Source organism: Oncorhynchus mykiss, chromosome 11 (assembly GCF_057628025.1).
Source record: "Oncorhynchus mykiss isolate SJ-2025 chromosome 11, ASM5762802v1, whole genome shotgun sequence".
Lineage (NCBI taxonomy): Eukaryota > Metazoa > Chordata > Actinopteri > Salmoniformes > Salmonidae > Oncorhynchus > Oncorhynchus mykiss.
Window position 1 is genome coordinate 74,726,765 of NC_143032.1, and position 20,992 is coordinate 74,747,756.

At 42.4% G+C, this 20,992-nt stretch overlaps 1 protein-coding gene across 1 annotated transcript; it reads right to left on the reverse strand.

Moving 5' to 3' along the window:
- Positions 1-5,414: 5,414 nt before the first annotated feature.
- LOC110536649 (neutrophil cytosol factor 2) lies at positions 5,415-20,100 on the reverse strand. The gene is given in 13 exon segments (XM_090189073.1): positions 5,415-5,961; positions 6,073-6,229; positions 13,387-13,484; positions 13,802-13,886; positions 14,323-14,394; positions 15,693-15,831; positions 16,197-16,234; positions 16,410-16,469; positions 16,716-16,823; positions 17,151-17,288; positions 19,383-19,491; positions 19,742-19,824; positions 19,927-20,100. Coding segments are annotated over 13 exon segments (1,386 nt in total). The 3' UTR covers positions 5,415-5,836.
- Between the last annotated feature and the right edge of the window lie 892 nt (positions 20,101-20,992).

Here is a 20,992-nt window from a genome sequence, read left to right on the forward strand (position 1 = left end):
TAATTGATTGATTTCAGCAGGATAATGCCCCATGTCACAAGACTAGGATTGTCCAGAAATGGTTCCACGAACATGACAGTGAATTCAGCTTACTGCAGTGGCCTGTCTAGTCACCAGATCTCAATCCAATTGAGCATCTGTAGGATGAGATAAAACATGCTATTCAGAGTAGAGATCCAATACCAGCCAACTTGCTACAACTGCGAGAAGCATTGGAGTCAACATGGGCCAGCAACCCTGTGGAATGCTTTCGACACCGTGTAGAGTCCATGGCCTGACGAATTGAGGCTGTTCTGAGGGCAAAAAGGGGGTGCAACTCAATATTAGGAAGGTGTTCTTAATGTTTTGTACACTCATTGTATATGCCAAGCACTGTATAATTAAATATCTCATGAGACAATGTTAATCATTTACTGAGCTGTAAAACAACAACAGAATCAATCAGCTCTCTGTTGTTTAACTAAACATGTCCAATAAACTGGTCATTAGTGAAAGCAGAACAGGAAACGTTTATCCACCTCCTTGAGAGATGAAAAACGGTGTGCATGCATCCCAAATGGCACCCTATTACCTATTTTTGACCAGGGCTCATAAGTAGTGCACTATATAAGGAATACATTTGCGATTTAACCACACTGGCTCCCTACCTGGGAGGGAACAGACTAGCAGGCCGCCCTCCCATCGCCTCATCTTGTTCAACCCTGTCCAACTCTCAATCATATTAACAGGCTGTTAAAAGACAGTACATCATTTACAACGAGACACAGCACATCTGTCTTAGAATATTTGAGTGGTTAGTTTGTGTCTGAATTAAGGTGAAGTGGGTGAGGTAGGCCATGTCTCTTGTGACAAGATGAATTCTCACTCCGCTAGCTATCTTCAAAGCCAAGCAGCATATAGATACAGACAGTCCCCCTCTCCTCTCCCCTCCTCGACAATGCATTTAATACCACCTAAAGGCTTTGTTATACTGCTCAGTACATACTGTATGGAAGGGAGACATTTGGTGAAATGTAAAAAATACATTGAGAAGGAATGTGTTAGCCTGGTCCCAGATCTGTTTATGCTGTCATGGTAACTCCATTGTTGCCATTGTCAAGCCAAACATTTGTCATGAAAGTGAGTGACAAAGAGTTGGCATGCTAGCACAAACAGACTGGCACTCAGGCTAAGAACGTGTGTATATAAAACACATTGCATTACTGTTCTACAGGGGCTACATGCAGTACATGACATAATCCATTCTTCTGTTGGCTACATGGTCTCTCTCTTAATTCTAATGAGAGATAGAGCATGCGTCCCAAATGGCCGCATATTCCCTATAGTGCCCTGGTCAAAAGTAGTGCACTATATAGGGAATAGGGTGCCATTTGGGATGCAGATAAAAGGCCTGTAAAAAGGGAAGAACTTGTTCAAAAGAGTGTGGAGGAGGCTGGTTCTTTTGATGAATGACTTAACGTGTAATACAAGGAAAGTGACTCATGCTTCTTCACCCTGCCAAAGAGTAATTACAGTAATATAACCGGATCAATGTACCTTCTTAACATCCACCCGGCTAACGCTATTAAAACTTGTACTTAAAAAACAGAGCATGGGTTCTGACCGTGGTCAACAGTAGTGTATAGGGGGCCATTCGAGATACACTCCATGCCATCTAGGTAGTTGGAAATGAAAACCATGATGTCAGCATAGTACAATGGTATTACGGCTTAATGTGGATGCATTGCTATGTATCTACAGATTCAGAAAATATTAGGATATGTTGAAAGAGTGAGATGGGATAAGATTACAGATTTATATACACTGAACAAAAATATAAACACTACAATTTTAAAGATTTTACTGAGTTACAGTTCATATAAGGTAATCAGTCAACTGAAATAAATAAATAAATGTGGCCCTAATCTATGGATTTCACATGACTGGGAATACAGATATGCGTCTTTTGGTCACAGATACCTTAAATAAAAGGTAGGGGGGAGGATCAGAAAACCAGTCAGTATCTGGTGTGACCACCATGAGACTCATGCAGCGCGACACATCTCCTTCACATAGAGTTGATCAGGCTGTTGATTGTGGCCTGTGGAATGTTGTCCCACTCCTCTTCAATGGCTGTGTGAAGTTGCTTGATATAGGTGGGAACTGGAACACGTTGTCGTACATGTCGATCCAGAGCATCCCAAACATGCTCAATGGGTGACATGTCTGGTGAGTATGCAGGCCATGGAAGAACTGGGACATTTTCAGGTTCCAGGATTTGTGTACAGATCCTTGCGACATGAGGCCATGAATAATCATTCTGAAACATGAGGTGATGGCGGGGGATGAACGGCACGACAATGGGCCGTCCCTCGTCACGGTATCTCTATGCATTCAAATTGACATCATTAAAATTGTGTTCGTTGTCCGTAGCTTATGCCTGCCCATACCATAACCCCATCACCACCATGGGGTACTCTGTTCACAATGTTGACATCAGTAAATCTCTCGACCACACTACACCATCGTCTGTCATTTGCCCCGTACAGTTAAAATCAGGATTCATCCGTGAAGAGCACACTTCTCCAGCATGCCAGTGGCCATCGAAGATTAACATTTGCCCACTGAAATCAGTTATAACGCCGAATTGCACATTTAATGCACATTTTAGAGTGACCTTTTATTGTCCCCAGGAAAAGGTGCACCTGTGTAATGATCATGCTGTTTAATCAGCTTCTTGATATGCCACACCTGTCAGGTGGATGGATTATCGTAGAAATGCTCACTCACAGGAATGTAAACAAATTTGTGCACAACATTTGAGATAAATAAGCTTTTTGTGCATATGGAACATTTTTGGGCTCTTTTATTTCAGTTCATGAAACATGGGGCCAACACTTTACATGTTGCGTTTTATATTGTTTGTTCAGTATAGAATCAGACCAGGTGTGCTTGGTTTGGGATAGTTTTGAACACACGATTTTGTAATTCATTTTGCAAGCGCCATCTCATCAATGATGTAAATACAGTGCCTTGCGAAAGTATTCGGCCCCCTTGAACTTTGCGACCTTTTGCCACATTTCAGGCTTCAAACATAAAGATATAAAACTGTATTTTTTTGTGAAGAATCAACAACAAGTGGGACACAATCATGAAGTGGAACGACATTTATTGGATAGCCCCTTTACTTTCAGTGCAGCAAACTCTCTCCAGAAGTTCAGTGAGGATCTCTGAATGATCCAATGTTGACCTAAATGACTAATGAGGATAAATACAATCCACCTGTGTGTAATCAAGTCTCCGTATCAATGCACCTGCACTGTGATAGTCTCAGAGGTCCGGTAAAAGCGCAGAGAGCATCATGAAGAACAAGGAACACACCAAGCAGGTCCGAGATACTGTTGAGAGTGGCAAGAAGAAAGCCATTTCTTAAAGATATCCATAAAAAGTGTCGTTTAAAGTTTGCCACAAGCCACCTGGGAGACACACCAAACATGTGGAAGAAGGTGCTCTGGTCAGATGAAACCAAAATTGAACTTTTTGGCAACAATGCAAAACGTTATGTTTGGCGTAAAAGCAACACAGCTGAACACACCATCCCCTCTGTCAAACATGGTGGTGGCAGCATCATGGTTTGGGCCTGCTTTTCTTCAGCAGGGACAGGGAAGATGGTTAAAATTGATGGGAAGATGGATGGAGCCAAATACAGGACCATTCTGGAAGAAAACCTGATGGAGTTTGCAAAAGACCTGAGACTGGGACGGAGATTTGTCTTCCAACAAGACAATGATCCAAAACATAAAGCAAAATCTACAATGGAATGGTTAAAAAATAAACATATCCAGGTGTTAGAATGGCCAAGTCAAAGTCCAGACCTGAATCCAATTGAGAATCTGTGGAAAGAACTGAAAACTGCTGTTCACAAATGCTCTCCATCCAACCTCACTGAGCTCGAGCTGTTTTGCAAGGAGGAATGGGAAAAAATGTCAGTCTCTCGATGTGCAAAACTGATAGAGACATACCCCAAGCGACTTACAGCTGTAATCGCAGCAAAAGCTGGCGCTACAAAGTATTAACTTAAGGGGGCTGAATAATTTTGCACGCCCAATTTTTCAGTTTTTGATTTGTTAAAAAAGTTTGAAATATCCAATAAATGTCGTTCCACTTCATGATTGTGTCCCACTTGTTGTTGATTCTTCACAAAAAAAATACAGTTTTATATCTTTATGTTTGAAGCCTGAAATGTGGCAAAAGGTCGCAAAGTTCAAGGGGGCCGAATACTTTCGCAAGGCACTGTATGTAGGAGTTACCCTGTAATACAGATTCACTGTTGTTGACTACATTATTCGCACTCTCAAATAGATTGTGTATGCACCACATAATGCATCCATTATCCCTGGTAGGTGTACAACAATAGTCCCTGAGTTCTACCAGAGGATGGGTGGGTGGACGTAAATGCTTCACATGGGAACAGACTGAGCCTAATTACTAAAGGACTCTGGTTTAATAAGCCATCTGAATGGAGTTCTTTGATGCATCATTGCGCCCCTTCTTTTTCATAACTATCATTTGTGACGACAGCTAAAAGTACCTGACATTTTCCTGTGTAGTGACTAACTAAAGCCTAGACCACTGCACTTCTACTGCACAGCCAACTAAGATGTGGGTGCCAAATGGCCCATTACTCCCTACACAGCGCAATACTTTTGACCAGAGCCCTGTAGGCCCTGGTTAAATGCAGTCCACTACATTGGGAAAGGGGTGCTATTTGGGATACAGACAAGGTCCTCTACCCTTACACTTCATTCACACAGACTCAGGCTTCTATTTTTCTACCAGTCAGTCCAGAGCCCTGTTCCAGGAAGACTGGAAGTCCATACATGTTATGAAGTTTGTTCAATGTGGGCAATCAAGTAAATTAGCTTTAATGGAATTAGGGAATGGGATTATTGCATTGCATGTCCTATTTCATGAATTGAGTTGTGTTTGTGCTTTTCTAATAACCAATTTATGCGTTCATGTAAGTGCCTGATTGAACGGATCCTCGCTATCTGTATGCCCAGAACCTTGTTTTGAGAACGAAAGGTTATCTCCCTTTCAAGGTCACAGCTTGGAGAGAAGAAGCCTCGTGAGGTATTGGTCTGTCACATGCATGAACCAAACATGAATGAAGAATTCATTATGAATCAGGAACAAGCTAAATCCTGCCTATGTAATGTGTCTGTAAGCTGTACATAAGAGATCTAACGGGACTGCCCCAATGGAAGATATGTTCTATGGTGCATCAAGTTAGTAGGAACCTCCCCAGTTAACTGTTAATAAACAATGATTCCTTTAAGATTGACTTCGAGTGTCCCTGTGTAGAATTTCCACAACAGACTTATTATGTTTTCTTCAACAAAAGTGAACAACACCATTCTTACCACTAGATCGTCTTTAGTTTAACAGGTTTACATGATCATGGAGGAAGTAACAACCATATAAGAGTATAACAGTGGTCCACATTCATTCACAGCAGTTGACAGTAAGTAGAAGAGGTGAAACACTAAGTTTGTCCTGTTGGTCAAATGCTACCCAGTATGCTACCCAGTATGCTACCCAGTATGCTACCCAGTATGCTACTCAGAATGCCCACTCTATTCCCTCTGAGTGGATGGAAAATGTCAGTGGCTTGGTCAGGCATGCAGCAAACCCAATGATGTAGTCCTCCATCAGACAACCACAGAAGCACACCAAGAGATGACATGCTGCATCGTCTCCGTACTGATTCTGATGAAGGCCGTTGACAGCCGTCATCATTTTAACTTGAATTAGATAAATAAAGTATCAAGTTGTTAACTGTGAGCAAGAGTTGAGCCTATTCCGTGTTTGATAGTAACATCCGATCGATGGTTGAGGGGGCCTCTCCTTCCCGGTAGGCAAAAAGGCTGGGGAAGATGCCAATGTTACCAGCACAGTGACCTTCCAGCCACTCTTCATTGACTGGCAGACAGGGGGGGGAGAGAGAGGAGGCTCATTATTCAGAGCAGGAGGTGACATACTTACTGTTCACTTAAAACACACAACACTTAATAATTTCTCCCGTTCCGTTACCTTCACTGAGAATGTCAATAGTGTCTCCCTCGCTGAACTCCAAATCCTCTGGTCCCTCAGCTGCATAGTCACACAGTGCCACCATCTGGTAGAGAATGGTACAGTTGGCCAGAGGGTCCTCGGTCTGACAGAGAGAGCAGAGGAACACACAGGTTAGCTTTCACTCAGCAATTAGCCACACATTCCATTGAGGCATTTCAGTTCAAGATGGGTCTGTGCTACATACACTGTGTTGTATAACACACTGTATTACTTCTACAGCTAATATAAGGACAGGAGTAGAAACTGACGTGGGCACATAACAGTCCAAATATTCCAATGTACTTAACCTCTTAGAGCTCTAGGGGCGCTATTTCATTTTTGGATAAAAAACGTTCCCGTTTTAAGCGCGATATTTTGTCACGAAAAGATGCTCGACTATGCATATTCTTGACAGTTTTGGAAAGAAAACACTCTGAAGTTTCAGAATCTGCAAAGATTTTGTCTGTAAGTGCCCCAGAACTCATTCTACAGGCGAAACCAAGATGATGCATCACCCAGGAATTAGCAGAATTTCTGAAGCTCTGTTTTCCATTCTCTCCTTATATGGCTGTGATTGCGCAAGGAATGAGCCTACACTTTCTGTCGTTCGCCCAAGGTCTTAGCAGCATTGTGACGTATTTGTAGGCATATCATTGGAAGATTGGCCATAAGAGACTACATTTTCCAGAGGTCCGCCCGGTGTCCTTTGTCTAAATTTGTGCGTAATCTTCAGGTGCAGGCATTTTCTCCTGGGATTCAGGAGAGAAAGCATGTTTCCAAGAACGATGTATCAATGAAGAGATATGTGAAAAACACCTTGAGGATTGATTCTAAACAACGTTTGCCATGTTTTCAGTCGATATTATGGAGTTAATTTGGAAAAAAGTTTGCGTTTTGAGGACTGAATTTATGGATTTTTTTTGGTAGCCAAATGTGATGTATAAAACGGAGCTATTTCTAATACACAAGGAATCTTTTTGGAAAAACTGAGCATCTGCTATCTAACTGAGAGTATCCTCATTGAAAACATCAGAAGTTCTTCAAAGGTAAATTATTTTATTTGAAGGCTTTTATGTTTTTGTTAATGTTGCGTGCTGGATGCTAACGCTAATGCTAACGCTAAATGCTAACGCGAAATGCTAACTCTAGCTAGCTACTTTTACACAAATGATTGTTTTCCTATGGTTGAGAAGCATATTTTGAAAATCTGAGATGACAGTGTTGTTTACAAAAGGCTAAGCTTGAGAGATGGCATATTTATTTCATTTCATTTGCGATTTTCATAAATAGTTAACGTTGTGTTATGCTAATGAGCTTGCTGATAGATTTACACAATCCTGGATACAGGGGTTTTTTCATAGCTAAACGTGACGCAGAAAACGGAGCGATTTGTCCTAAACAAATAATCTTTCAGGAAAAACTGAACATTTGCTATCTGAGAGTCTCCTCAATGAAAACATCTGAAGTTCTTCAAAGGTAAATGATTTTTTTGAATGCTTTTCTGTTTTTTTGTGTAAATGTTGCCAGCTGAATGCTAATGCTAAATGCTACGTTAGCCATCAATACTGTTACACAAATGATTGTTTTGCAATGGTTGAGAAGCATATTTTGAAAATCTGAGATGACAGTGTTGTTAACAAAAGGCTAAGCTTGAGAGCTAGCATATTTATTTCATTTCATTTGCGATTTTCATGAATAGTTAACGTTGCGTTATGGTAATGAGCTTGAGTCTGTATTCACGAACCCGGATCCGGGATGGGGAGATCAGAAAGGTTAAAAAGGGGGGTGTTACAGGTGCCCTAAAGGGACATATTCCTCCCCTTTACTTTTGATGCCTCATAAGGAAGAAGTAAATATTCACTGTTTTGAATATTATAATTTTTTAAACATAACTGCTCTCTTAACTCTTGATACTAGCCATCCCGGATCTGGGATCGTGAATACAGCCTCAAGCTCATTACCATAACGCAACGTTAACTATTCATGAAAATCGCAAATGAAATGAAATAAATATGCTAGCTCTCAAGCTTAGCCTTTTGTTAACAACACTGTCATCTCAGATTTTCAAAATATGCTTTTCAACCATAGCAAAACAAGCATTTGTGTAACAGTATTGATAGCTAGCGTAGCATTTAGCGGGAAACATTTTCACAAAAACAAGAAAAGCATTCAAATAAAATCATTTACCTTTGAAGAACTTCGGATGTTTTCAATGAGGAGACTCTCAGTTAGATAGCAAATGTTCAGTTTTTCCAAAAAGATTCTTTGTGTAGGAGAAATCGCTCAGTTTTGTTCAAAACCGAAAAAAAAAGAAAAAAAAAAAGAAAATCCAGTCATCAAAACGCCAAACTTTTTTCCAAATTAACTCCCTAATATCGACTGAAACATGGCAAACATTGTTTAGAATCAATCCTCAAGGTGTTTTTCACATATCTCTTCGATGATATATTGTTCGTGGAAGTCTGCTTTCTCCTCTGAATCCCATGGAAGAATGCTTGCAGCTGAAGATTACGCACCAATTTCGACAAAGGACACAGGGCGGACACCTGGTAAATGTAGTCTCTTATGGCCAATCTTCCAATGATATGCCTACAAATACGTCACAATGCTGCAGACACCTTAGGGAAACGGCAGAAAGTGTAGGCTCGTTCCTGGCGCATTCACAGCCATATAAGGAGACAATGGAAAACAGCGCCTCAAAACTTTTGCTCACTTCCAGTTTGAAGTTTCATCTTGGTTTCGCCTGTAGCATCAGTTCTGGGGCACTAACAGACAATATCTTTGCAGATTTGGAAACGTCAGTGTTTTCTTTCCAAAGCTGTCAATTATATGCATAGGCAAACATCTTTTCGTGACAAAATATTGCGCTTAAAACGGGAACGTTTCTCATCCAAAAATGAAATACTGCCCCCAGAGGTTCAAGAGGTTTTAAGGTTAATAAAATAATTTTTCAGAATAACCTTTTCTGAGCTAGGGAAAGAGGGTAGACTGCCTCAGTTCCCAGACTGGATCCTGGGGTGTATTCTGCCCCAATGTCGGAGGTTAGTCTGAACTAGGGAAAGAGGGTAGACTGCCTCAGTTCCCAGACTGGATCCTGGGGTGTATTCTGCCCCAATGTCGGATGTTAGTCTGAACTAGGGAAAGAGGGTAGACTGCCTCAGTTCCCAGACTGGATCCTGGGGTGTATTCTGCCCCAATGTCGGAGGTTAGTCTGAACTAGGGAAAGAGGGTAGACTGCCTCAGTTCCTAGACTGGATCCTGGGGTGTATTCTGCCCCAATGTCAGAGGTTAGTCTGAGCTAGGGAAAGAGGGTAGACTGCCTCAGTTCCCAGACTGGATCCTGGGGTGTATTCTGCCCCAATGTCGGAGGTTAGTCTGAACTAGGGAAAGAGGGTAGACTGCCTCAGTTCCCAGACTGGATCCTGGGGTGTATTCTGCCCCAATGTCGGAGGTTAGTCTGAGCTAGGGAAAGAGGGTAGACTGCCTCAGTTCCCAGACTGGAACCTGGGGTGTATTCTGCCCCAATGTCGGCGGTTAGTCTGAACTAGGGAAAGAGGGTAGACTGCCTCAGTTCCCAGACTGGATCCTGGGGTGTATTCTGCCCCAATGTCGGCGGTTAGTCTGAACTAGGGAAAGAGGGTAGACTGCCTTAGTTCCCAGACTGGATCCTGGGGTGTATTCTGCTCCAATGTCGTCAGTTAGTCTGAACTAGGGAAAGAGGGTAGACTGCCTCAGTTCCCAGACTGGATCCTGGGGTGTATTCTGCCCCAATGTCGGAGGTTAGTCTGAACTAAATATTCAACCTTTCAGGGGGTCATCTTTCTCTTGCAGGGTAATGACAATGTACAGGTGAGTCTACAGTCACATTGTCTCTGAGTCTGAGTGGTGATGGTGTATGCCCAGACTGGTGCCCAACATTACCCTGAGTAGGCACTCTGGCTGGTTCGAGTGAGTCTGGAGCACGTTCCACATTTATAGGTTGCTGCAGTGGATGTTCAGGTGATGCCTCGTAGTGATTGTAGGTATCCAGTAGCTGTTTCGTCTCAGGAGGTCTCAGAAGATCGAGCCACGTGCAAAGCTGTCTTTTCATCATGGCTGACACTGGTGCCTCTTTGATTGTAGCATGGGGGGCGTTTCTGTAGGTCAACAGGTAGGCGGTTAGGGACCCGTTCCCTTGTGATGATTTTAAAGCTTGATTCATCATCTGGACCAATCTGTCAGCGAGGCCGTTTGTTGCAGGGTGACACGGCACTGACTTGATGTGCTGAATTCCATTTGCTTCCATGAATGACCGGAACTCTTCAGATACCCGTTGTGGGCCATTATCGCTAACAACTTGAGTCGGCAGTCTGAAGCGACTGAAGATTGACCGTAGCACTTCGATGGTCCTCTCCACTGAGGTGCTCTTCATCACTGTGACCTCAGGCTATTTCCTGCGTGCGTCAACTACGACTAAGAACATACAATCCTCCAGTGGGCCTGCATAGTCTATGTCGACTCACTGCCAAGGCTCCTCTTGGAAGTCCCATGGGTGTAGTGGCACTAGCTGAGGCATGTTCCTAAACTTTTGACATGCAGAACATGACTTGACGTTGTCTTCGATAGCTGCGTCCAAACCGGGCCACTAAAAGTAGCTGTGTGCAATCTCCTTCATTCGCACCATGCCACAGTGCCCTGAATGGAGTTCTTCAAGCACCTGCCTTCTCAGTGGCGGTGGTATGGTGACTCGAAAACCCCATAGCAAGCATCCAAACTGAACTGTGTGCTCATTTCTCCTCCTTCAGTCTGCGAGTGTTCAGTGTGTGTGACAGGTAAGGGAAGCCTTGAGAGGCTGTCTTCATTGCAGTGCTGCTCAGACTTTCTAGACTTGATATCGTACTGGTGAGCAGTTAAAAGTAATGCCCATCGCTGCATGCGGCTGGCTGCAACTGATGGAATGGCGGTGTTGGGACCAAAGATGGAGGTGAGGGGTCTATGGTCCGTCAGCACTGTGAATCATCGGCCAAACAGAAACTGATTAAATTTTATAACTCCAAACACGATGGCGAGCGATTCACCCTCAATCTTTACTTAAGGTAAGGTTTTACTTAAGGTCCGTGATTTGAAAGGAATTGGCCTTTCTTCCCCTGATGGCATGATGTGAGAGACAACAGCACCAACGCCATAAGGCGTACAGTCCTTTGGGAGTCACTATGGTCAACAGTTCTTGTGACTCTTGGTGCACATGCATCTGTAGATAGACTTATGTCAGTCCTATCTTACTGAATTTGTCCTCCAGCAAAACCAGAAAAGAGCTTGTCAATGAGGGGTAGTGGATATTTTTCAGCAGTCAAGACTGGGTTAATGATGACTGAAATCACCACAGAGTCTGAGTGAGCCATCTTTTTTTATGACTGGAACAACGGGTGTAGCCCATTCACTAACATTCACTGGATCCAATACTCCACTCTCGACTTGTCTGTTTAGCTCAGTTTCAACTTTTGGTTTTATGGCGTATGGGACGGGTCTAGCGTTTAACTGTCCTTCATACTGCCAAGTTCTCCTTTGAACACATCCGTGTGTTTCCTCAATATCCCTTGTAGGTTTGTGTCCTCTTTTGCAACCATGTGAATTTCCTGACAGTTTAGTTTGATCTTTTCCAGCCATGTGCGTCCTAGCGATGCTGGATGGTTGCCTTTCACGTTGTAGAGACGTAGCATTACCTTCTGTTTGTTGAGCTCAACTGTAACAATCACGTTTCCTCTCACTGGAACAATCTCACCGAAGATAAAGAACACAAACGTGAGAACGTTTCTTTCTCGTCGACAGTTGTGTTGTATAACACACTGTATTACTTCTACAGCTAATATAAGGACTGGACATGAGACGGGAGTAGAAACTAACATGGGCATTGTTTAATGCCTTTCACAGGACAAAACGTTCCAAGCATTCCAATGTACGTAAAAAGGGGGGTGTTACAGGTGCCCTAAAGGGACAAACTAGAATATCAACACACAACACATTGTATCATAGGTCATTGTCCCACATGGCACCCTATTCCGTCTGTAGTGCCCTTCTTTTGACTGGAGTGCATAGGGTAGCCCAGAGCCCACAAAGGGAATAGATAATAAAGCATCTGACCTTTCCATTGTGTTAACGATGGAGGAATCTTTCAAATACTTTAAGCACTTGCTTTAGTCTGCCTGGAGTGCTAGATGAGCAGGACTTGCACTTTAGCGACTATTCTATTGTGCCTGTCAAACTAAATCAAGCCCAGTAAGTATTTAAAAATGATTTCAAATAGTATTTGAACCTAGGGGTGATGGAAAGTATTTCAAACAGCACATCCTAAACACTGGAATGGTAGCTAATGATTCCTTTATCACAGTAAATGATCTCAAGGAAATCTAGATGTTTTTGTTGCGAACAATGGACCCACTCAGGTCTCCTAACATAAGTTGTATAACTGGTATTGGCAGTATTGACTGAATGGAAATGGAGAAAACTCTGCAGAACTCACTGAAACCTCATGCTTTTCCCCAGCCAGCCAGTCTGTCGGGAATTTGGTGTAAAAGTAGAACAGGACTTACACAAGTCCCAAACAATTTGGCACGGCCATCAGAGTTTTTTAAGAGGTAATTTCTTCTTACGGAAATCATTCAGGTCATTCTGACATGCTGAGGCACAAAAACTAGTCTTAAATAGTCCAGAATATATTTTTACCCGACAACCTCTCCCTCCCCGGGACTTTGCATTGACTTGATCAGGCCAAATCATCAGCATTGTATTACATCTGACACTTGAAAATGATGAGTCATAAAATAAATTAGAAGTTATCCACAATTCCATCTGCCTAGTGTACAGTATGTAAACCCATGCAACTAGAAGTACAGCACAACATGCTGGATTTACTGGATTATGTCAAATGGTCCTTCTTCCAGTCAGGCTGACACCAGTGGAGGCTGCTGAGGGGAGGACGGATCATCATAATGGCTGGAACGGAGTGAATGGAATGGCCTCAAACACATAGAAACCAGGTGTTGGATGTATTTGATGCCATTCCACTTATTCCACTCCAGACATTACCACACACCCGTGTTCCCCAATTAAGGTGCCACCAACCTCCTGTGGCTGACAAACATTCTTCTTCAACCAACTGGCGGACAGATGTACTGTTGTTTGGACCTGATGACTTCAGAGAAATAAATGGTATTATCTTAACCTTCATTTTACATTTACATGTGTTATTTCCGACAGAGATAAAGAGTTACACACTCAGATAAAAACACAGATGAAGTCAGAGCCTTTACTCACCAGCTCAGTAGGACTGTCCACCGTGGATGGGTACCTGGGTGACGGGGTGGAGGTGGTTGGTAGGTAGGAGGGTGGAGATGCCTCTCTATCAGGCCTCACTGCAGATTATATATAGCACAAGATTTAAAAGGCTGAACACTTGTACAATAATCAGTGACTGTAAAATGAACACATTTATAGTTCATGGAGCTGGTAGAATGACGACTGTTACAATATGATTTAAAGCACTTTGAGATTATTTGTGTAATGAAAAAGACTATAATAGTTCAATAATGACAATGATTATTTATTATTTATTATTATTTCATTAACATTAATGTGCTTTAAAGGTTAAGATGGATGCTGGCATGGCCTAGCTCCACCCCCTTGGTGTCTTGCGTTCTGCCAGTGGTGTTAAATGAGGTGAGCCTACCCTATGGAGGTTCTTCGTGGCTAAGCTGGCTCTGTGGGCGAGTGGGCGGCTTGAGCCCCGGTGGGAGGGGGATCCCACTGGGAATACTCTGTGGAGGACACAACCAGAGTAGTCAAGGTAACATCGCTCTCTGTGCCTTCCATTAAAGCAGTGAAACATCCAGACAGGCTGGGTTTATAATTGCTATTCCTCTTGTGACACCTCATTCCCTCATTGTTAAAATCCAAGGGTATTCAACAACCCTGTCTGTCCTTCACAGTGTTAAGCAGGTGCAGCTTTGATACACATGAATAGGCCTACACATGTTTTCACTGTCTATGGGTAGAGGAGGAGAGTTAAAATACAGCTCTGTTAAGCATTACTCTAAAACTGAACGTTGCGAGAACAACCCAGATGAGATTAAACACCTGAAGTTGCTGGATTGTCACATTCTGTTCACCACTATGGAAATAGCTACATTGTCTTAATAAAACATACAAATGCGATGAAATAAGAAACTCTAAGAAGAAGATAGAAAGCCTTACTTTTGTTTGTTTTCTGCCTTTGGACTTGTTGACATCCACTGGGTCCAGCAGGGTCATGGGGACAAGTCCTTTCTAAACCACAAAAGAGGGGAAAAAGGGAAGATGAGCGATAAATCAAACATTTTTACGGCATATATATACAATCGTACAGAAAGAAGGCGGGGCCAAAATAAAAGAAGTTGGTGTTGCTGTGTTAGGAAAGGGGAGATGTAATGACATGGCTATTACTGATACAGCCAATGGAGGGGGTGGGGGCAAGGGACAGACAGCTAGGGGACAGCAGAGCCTCTTGTGGAATGTAGAAGTATTGCATTATTCTTATGTGCTTTCTAATTCATTTATAGAAGTCCTAGCTAGTTGCTACTATACAATACAAATGTATTGATCATACATTACAGCAAACAATAGAAATGTGTCTACTGCTCAATCCTCAACCCTCCCAGACAGCACACATTATTTACAGGTATAGGGAGTTAACCCACTCTTTACAGGTGTAGGGAGTTAACCCACTCTTTACAGGTGTAATGAGTTAACCCACTCTTTACAGGTGTAGGGAGTTAACCCACTCTTTACAGGTGTAGGGAGTTAACCCACTCTTTACAGGTGTAGGGAGTTAACCCACTCTTTACAGGTGTAGGGAGTTAACCCACTCTTTACAGGTGTAGGGAGTTAACCCACTCTTTACAGGTGTAGGGAGTTAACCCACTCTTTACAGGTGTAGGGAGTTAACCCACTCTTTACAGGTGTAGGGAGTTAACCCACTCTTTACAGGTGTAGGGAGTTAACCCACTCTTTACAGGTGTAGGGAGTTAACCCACTCTTTACAGGTGTAGGGAGTTAACCCACTCTTTACAGGTGTAGGGAGTTAACCCACTCTTTACAGGTGTAGGGAGTTAACCCACTCTTTACAGGTGTAGGGAGTTAACCCACTCTTTACAGGTGTAGGGAGTTAACCCACTCTTTACAGGTGTAGGGAGTTAACCCACTCTTTACAGGTGTAGGGAGTTAACCCACTCTTTACAGGTGTAGGGAGTTAACCCACTCTTTACAGGTGTAGGGAGTTAACCCACTCTTTACAGGTGTAGGGAGTTAACCCACTCTTTACAGGTGTAGGGAGTTAACCCACTCTTTACCGGTATAATGAGTTAACCCACTCTTTACAGGTGTAGGGAGTTAACCCACTCTTTACAGGTATAGGGAGTTAACCCACTCTTTACAGGTATAGGGAGTTAACCCACTCTTTACAGGTATAGGGAGTTAACCCACTCTTTACCGGTATAATGAGTTAACCCACTCTTTACAGGTATAGGGAGTTAACCCACTCTTTACAGGTATAGGGAGTTAACCCACTCTTTACCGGTGTCTCTCACCTGTCCATCATGTATGACCATGGCCAGTCCATCTCTGTCTGTATCACTGAAAATAAACACTATGGCTCCCCCAGGCACCGTCAGCTGCCCAGGGGCTTGGGACATGTAGGGGTTACGCAGACGCATGTAGCGAGATTCCCTATGGGGAGGCAAAGCCAGCATTCGAAGTGAAGGGTTAAGATGCACACTACCATGATTATCTCACTTGTGTTGCAGCGAGTTATTAAGGACCCCAATCAACATTGTAGAAAAATAAACACATCATTTGACTCATGTGCATTTATCATCACCGTTTCGGTCAGAGACCTTTGTCTTAAGAAGATGTTACTCATACCACCATATTAACCATGGATATCTTTTTTTTATTATTCAAATATCAGTTCTGAGCTTATTTTCTTCTGGTGTCCATGACCATGAGCGAATAATTACAATGATTTGTTTCTGCTCCAACAGCATTCATGTTTTGGAACATAATTGAGAGTCAATGTGAATACTATTACTTACTCCACTCTATCCACCTTGGGCTCGTAGTATCCCGGTTTCTGTTCGGAAGACAGATTCACAGTCAGAGAGAGAGGCAGAGGGCATAGGATGTGTCCCAAAATGTCAAAATGGCATAAGGACTCTGGTCAAAAGCAGTGCACTATACAGGGAATAGGGGGTTATTTGAGACGGATTCAAGGTGTACTTCCAATGCTATGTTAACAGTGGTCTAACATTGGTCCTGAGAGGTTCAAATCCACCAAAGTCATCATTGGGAATCATTGAGGAAATTACCTGAAAGCACAGGAAGAGGCCTGATTCGATTGACACACACACACACAGGCAAGCACACACACAGCGATATGTCACTATAAATATGTCCCCAATGGCACCCTGTTACCTACATAGTGCATTACTTTTGACCAGATCCCATAGGGCCCTGATCAAAAGTAGAACACTATATAAGGAATAAGGTGCCATTTGGGATGTACTCTATGTTACTGTGCCTGTGTACATCAGTGTGGTGTGGTTTTACTTAACCATTGGTTTGCCCAGGAAGTCTCTCTGTCCCAGCTGTTCTACGTCCTGTTTCCTGGGCCGGAACACCTCTCCCTCTGGCACCAGGAGGACGGGCAGCACCTCTCCCTTCTGAGGGTGGAGACACACACAGAGAAAGAGAGAGAAAGAAAAAGAGAGACAGCGAGAGAAAGAGAGAAAGAGAGAAAGAAAGAGAGAAAGAAAGAAAGAGAGATAGAGAAAGAAAGAAAGAGAGGGTAATTCAGGAACGAGAGAAATGCAGCCACGCTGGACAGAACACACCACACCCTGCCAATGTCAAAATATTATGTGACGTTAGAGACAGGAGTTTTTCCATACCATGTGCCTTGATCAGTGAGAATAAAAAAAAACTCATGCCCTATGTAGGGAGAATTCAATGTTTGTTTGTGAATGTTGTTTTTCCGGTAGTGTACTTACAGAGATACTGTGTAAAGCCACCTCCACGTTCAGTCCTCGCCCCCCTCCTCATTTCTCCTGGGAGGCTGAGAGCAGGATGTCTCTGGCTTTGTCCAACTGGTTCAACCTGGAGTGGACAGCTGCTGCGTTATACAAGACCTGGACAACCACAGAGAAACATAACGTCTGTCTCAAATGGTACTCTATTCACTATGTAGTGTATTACTTTTGACCAGAGCCCTAGGGGACAGTGTACTAATAACCCTCTCCATATCAAATCAAATGTATTTATAAAAACCCTTTTTACATCAGCAGGTGTCACAGAGTGCTTATACACAAAAACAAAAAACTGCCTAAAACCCCAAACAGCAAGCAATACAGATGTAGAAGGTTGGAGGCTAGGACAAACTCCCTAGAAAGGCTGGAACCTAGGAAGAAACCTAGAGAGGAACCAGTCCTCTTCTGGCTGTGCTGGATGGAGATTGTAAGAGTACATGGTCATTAAGCCCAGATATGACTACACAGAAAAGTAATACTCAACAACTGCCCATGACAGAGCATCACTTAATGATGCTGCATTGAACACATTGGTGTTTTCATCTCTGAACAGATATATTTCATTTCTGAACAGCCAATAAAATAAGTAATTGAACTTGAATTTATAAACAGTCTCACAAATGTGATTAATAAAACGTAACAACTATATTTGTTCTAGCTGATATATTTTTTCCTGAATCTAATCCCTATAGTCGTGTCCAGAGAGACAGACACATATTGATTAGCCCAGTTTGAGACAAACACAGCCACAGCTGTACATTCCCTGGGCTAAAAATATGAAATATGTCTCATCTTCACTATGAAGTAAATCTCCTAAACTTGTTTCCCTTCATTCAATGAGGCTTTGTCATACCCACCAGGTGGGTTATCTGGCTTTTGGACCGCACATGGAAGTGTTGACATAATGGAACTGGGGATATTCTCAGTTGTTCATTTGTCAAATGCATCCCAAATGGCACCCTATTCCCTATATAGTGCACGTATCTTGACCAGAGCCCTATTATACCAGGTCCCATAGCCAAAATGAGTGCCCATTAAAGAGAATAGGGTGCCATTTGGGATTCATGCTTAAAGATACACTCCTGTCTCCTTTTCACCTCATTAATCACCTGATTTACCTAACAAAAGGCTCATCTCAGAAGGTGGTCCAGTTATTTCATGACATATCATGCTCCTCTATTTTTCCCACAAGCATGGAGGGAGGCCGATGACATCAGACCAACTCCTTGAAGATTGCAGTTGTGTCTAAAAACACTATTTTGCTCAAAATGACTTATTTTGTCCTTAAGTGTGTGAACATTACTGTATTTATACTTGGGATATTGTTCAGGAAAAGGTTTTAAAAATAGCTGGACTGCATCTTTAACTCAGATATCTGTCACCATTTAGAGCAACGGGCTATATATATTTGGATTGTCACATACATTTTGAATCTTGTTTCATCGTACTGTACTCCACTTCTGGTACATGGTGTACACCTGTAAGGTGCATCTATAACACCTGCAAGGTACAAGTACATCTATAACACCTTCAATGTACAAGTACATCTATAACACTGTGGTGTAAGTCTACATCTATAACACTGTGGTGTAAGTCTACATCTATAACACTGTGGTGTAAGTCTACATCTATAACACTGTGGTGTAAGTCTATATCTATAACACTGTGGTGTTAGTCTACATCTATAACACTGTGGTGTAAGTCTACATCTATAACACTGTGGTGTTAGTCTACATCTATAACACTGTGGTGTTAGTCTGCAGCTATAACACTGTGCTGTAAGTCTACATCTATAACACTGTGGTGTTAGTCTACATCTATAACACTGTGGTGTAAGTCTACAGCTATAACACTGTGGTGTAAGTCTACATCTATAACACTGTGGTGTAAGTCTACATCTATAACACTGGTGTAAGTCTATATCTATAACACTGTGGTGTAAGTCTACATCTATAACACTGTGGTGTAAGTCTACATCTATAACACTGTGGTGTAAGTCTACATCTATGATACTGTGGTGTAAGTCTACATCTATAACACTGTGGTGTAAGTCTTCATCTATAACACTGTGGTGTAAGTCTACAGCTATAACACTGTGGTGTAAGTCTACAGCTATAACACTGTGGTGTAAGTCTACATCTATAACACTGTGGTGTAAGCCTACATCTATAACACTGTGGTGTAAGTCTGTTGTACCTGCCAGCTGTAGAGCTTGTAGCGTAGCCCCAGCTGTCTGTAGTCAATGACCACGTTCCCTCTCATGTGTTTCTGAGCCGAGATACAGTCATTCAGAGCCTCCTCCAGCCTGCAGAACACACACACACACACACACACACACACGCAGACAGAGTGGGAGGGAGAGGGATGTCAGATATAATGGCTGCCTTTTGTAATCTAAAACATGAATAGACAGCCATTTTCCTTCATATGTTAATCGATGTCTAAACGCTGTACATACACATTGACCTGTACATCCTGTCGTTTACTTTAATAAAGGAGAGAACAACATCAGATGACAGAAGAGGAACCATAACGTTGTACAGTGATCTCTTTACCTGCTAGCCATTGTGAGTGTTCCAGCTCTTTGGAAAAAGCCAACTGCAAGTCGCTCATCCTTGGCTATGGTCTGGTCTAAAGCCTTCACAGGGCGACAGATAAATATTAGACGCACTCACATACACACACAAAGAAGTCCTTTCAGAGATTGATCAGTCACTCGACAGCAGTCCTCCAGACTTACCTGGATGGCAGGCTCCAGCTGCCCCAGGGCAAGGTGAGCAGAGGCAGTCAGAAACAGAGTACGGGAGGTAGGTTCAGTGATCTGGTTCAGTTTAGACAGGGCTCCCTTCCAGTCTCTGGCATCCACTGCCTTCACTGCTTCATCCCACAACCGCAACAGCTCTGTGTACAACATCGTCCTGTGATAGGAACATTTCTTTATATATATTTATTTTAAAGTTGTACCTCAAAAAAGTTAGGACAAGTGTGGATCAAAATAACTGTACACACAAGGCACTTTTTAAGAGGCAATCTGGAATTGGTAAATGCACTATATAAGACTTTTAAATACATTATATATAGCCATTGTAGTTTATATAGCTCCTTTGTTGCTTTTCGAATCCCAGATAGTCCCTTTAAACATTTACCTTGTCGTGTCTGAGTGCAATGAAGAAAGTAACTAGATTACTATGACAAAATGTAAGCCTACAGTGTAATACCTGGGGTGGTATCCTTTATGAATGAAAACACAAAAGAAAAAAAATAGGTTGCTCTTCATCATACTCAGCAAACACAGCATAGAGATGTAGACAGAGTGACTCTTAAAGAGTATCCAAGCCTTTCATACATAATTAAATATCTACTCAAACAAATATTAATGATGTGAAAAATAATCATCTCTACTTACAGGTGCTCCCACACTAAAAACATAAACAAAAGGAAAGAAGTTTGATGTTAGAGAGTCAGGGAGACTCAAACCGATTGTCAAAGGTTCCTGGAAAGGTATGCCAGCTTAGCACCTTCAGTCCCGCTGCGAGGCTGCAAGCTATGAGTGCAGTGAGGAAGTCACCACCCTGCACTACAAGGAAGTCATCCTCCCTTGCATTTCCTGCAAACAAGGCAGGGAATGCACCAGCGATGCACCAAATGTCACCCTACACCCTATATAGCGCATTACTTTTGACCAGAGCCCTATGGGTACCCTATACAGTGCAATCGGAAAGTATTCAGACCCCTTGACTTTTTTCACATTATTTATATATATATATATATATATATATATATATATATATATATATATATAGTGA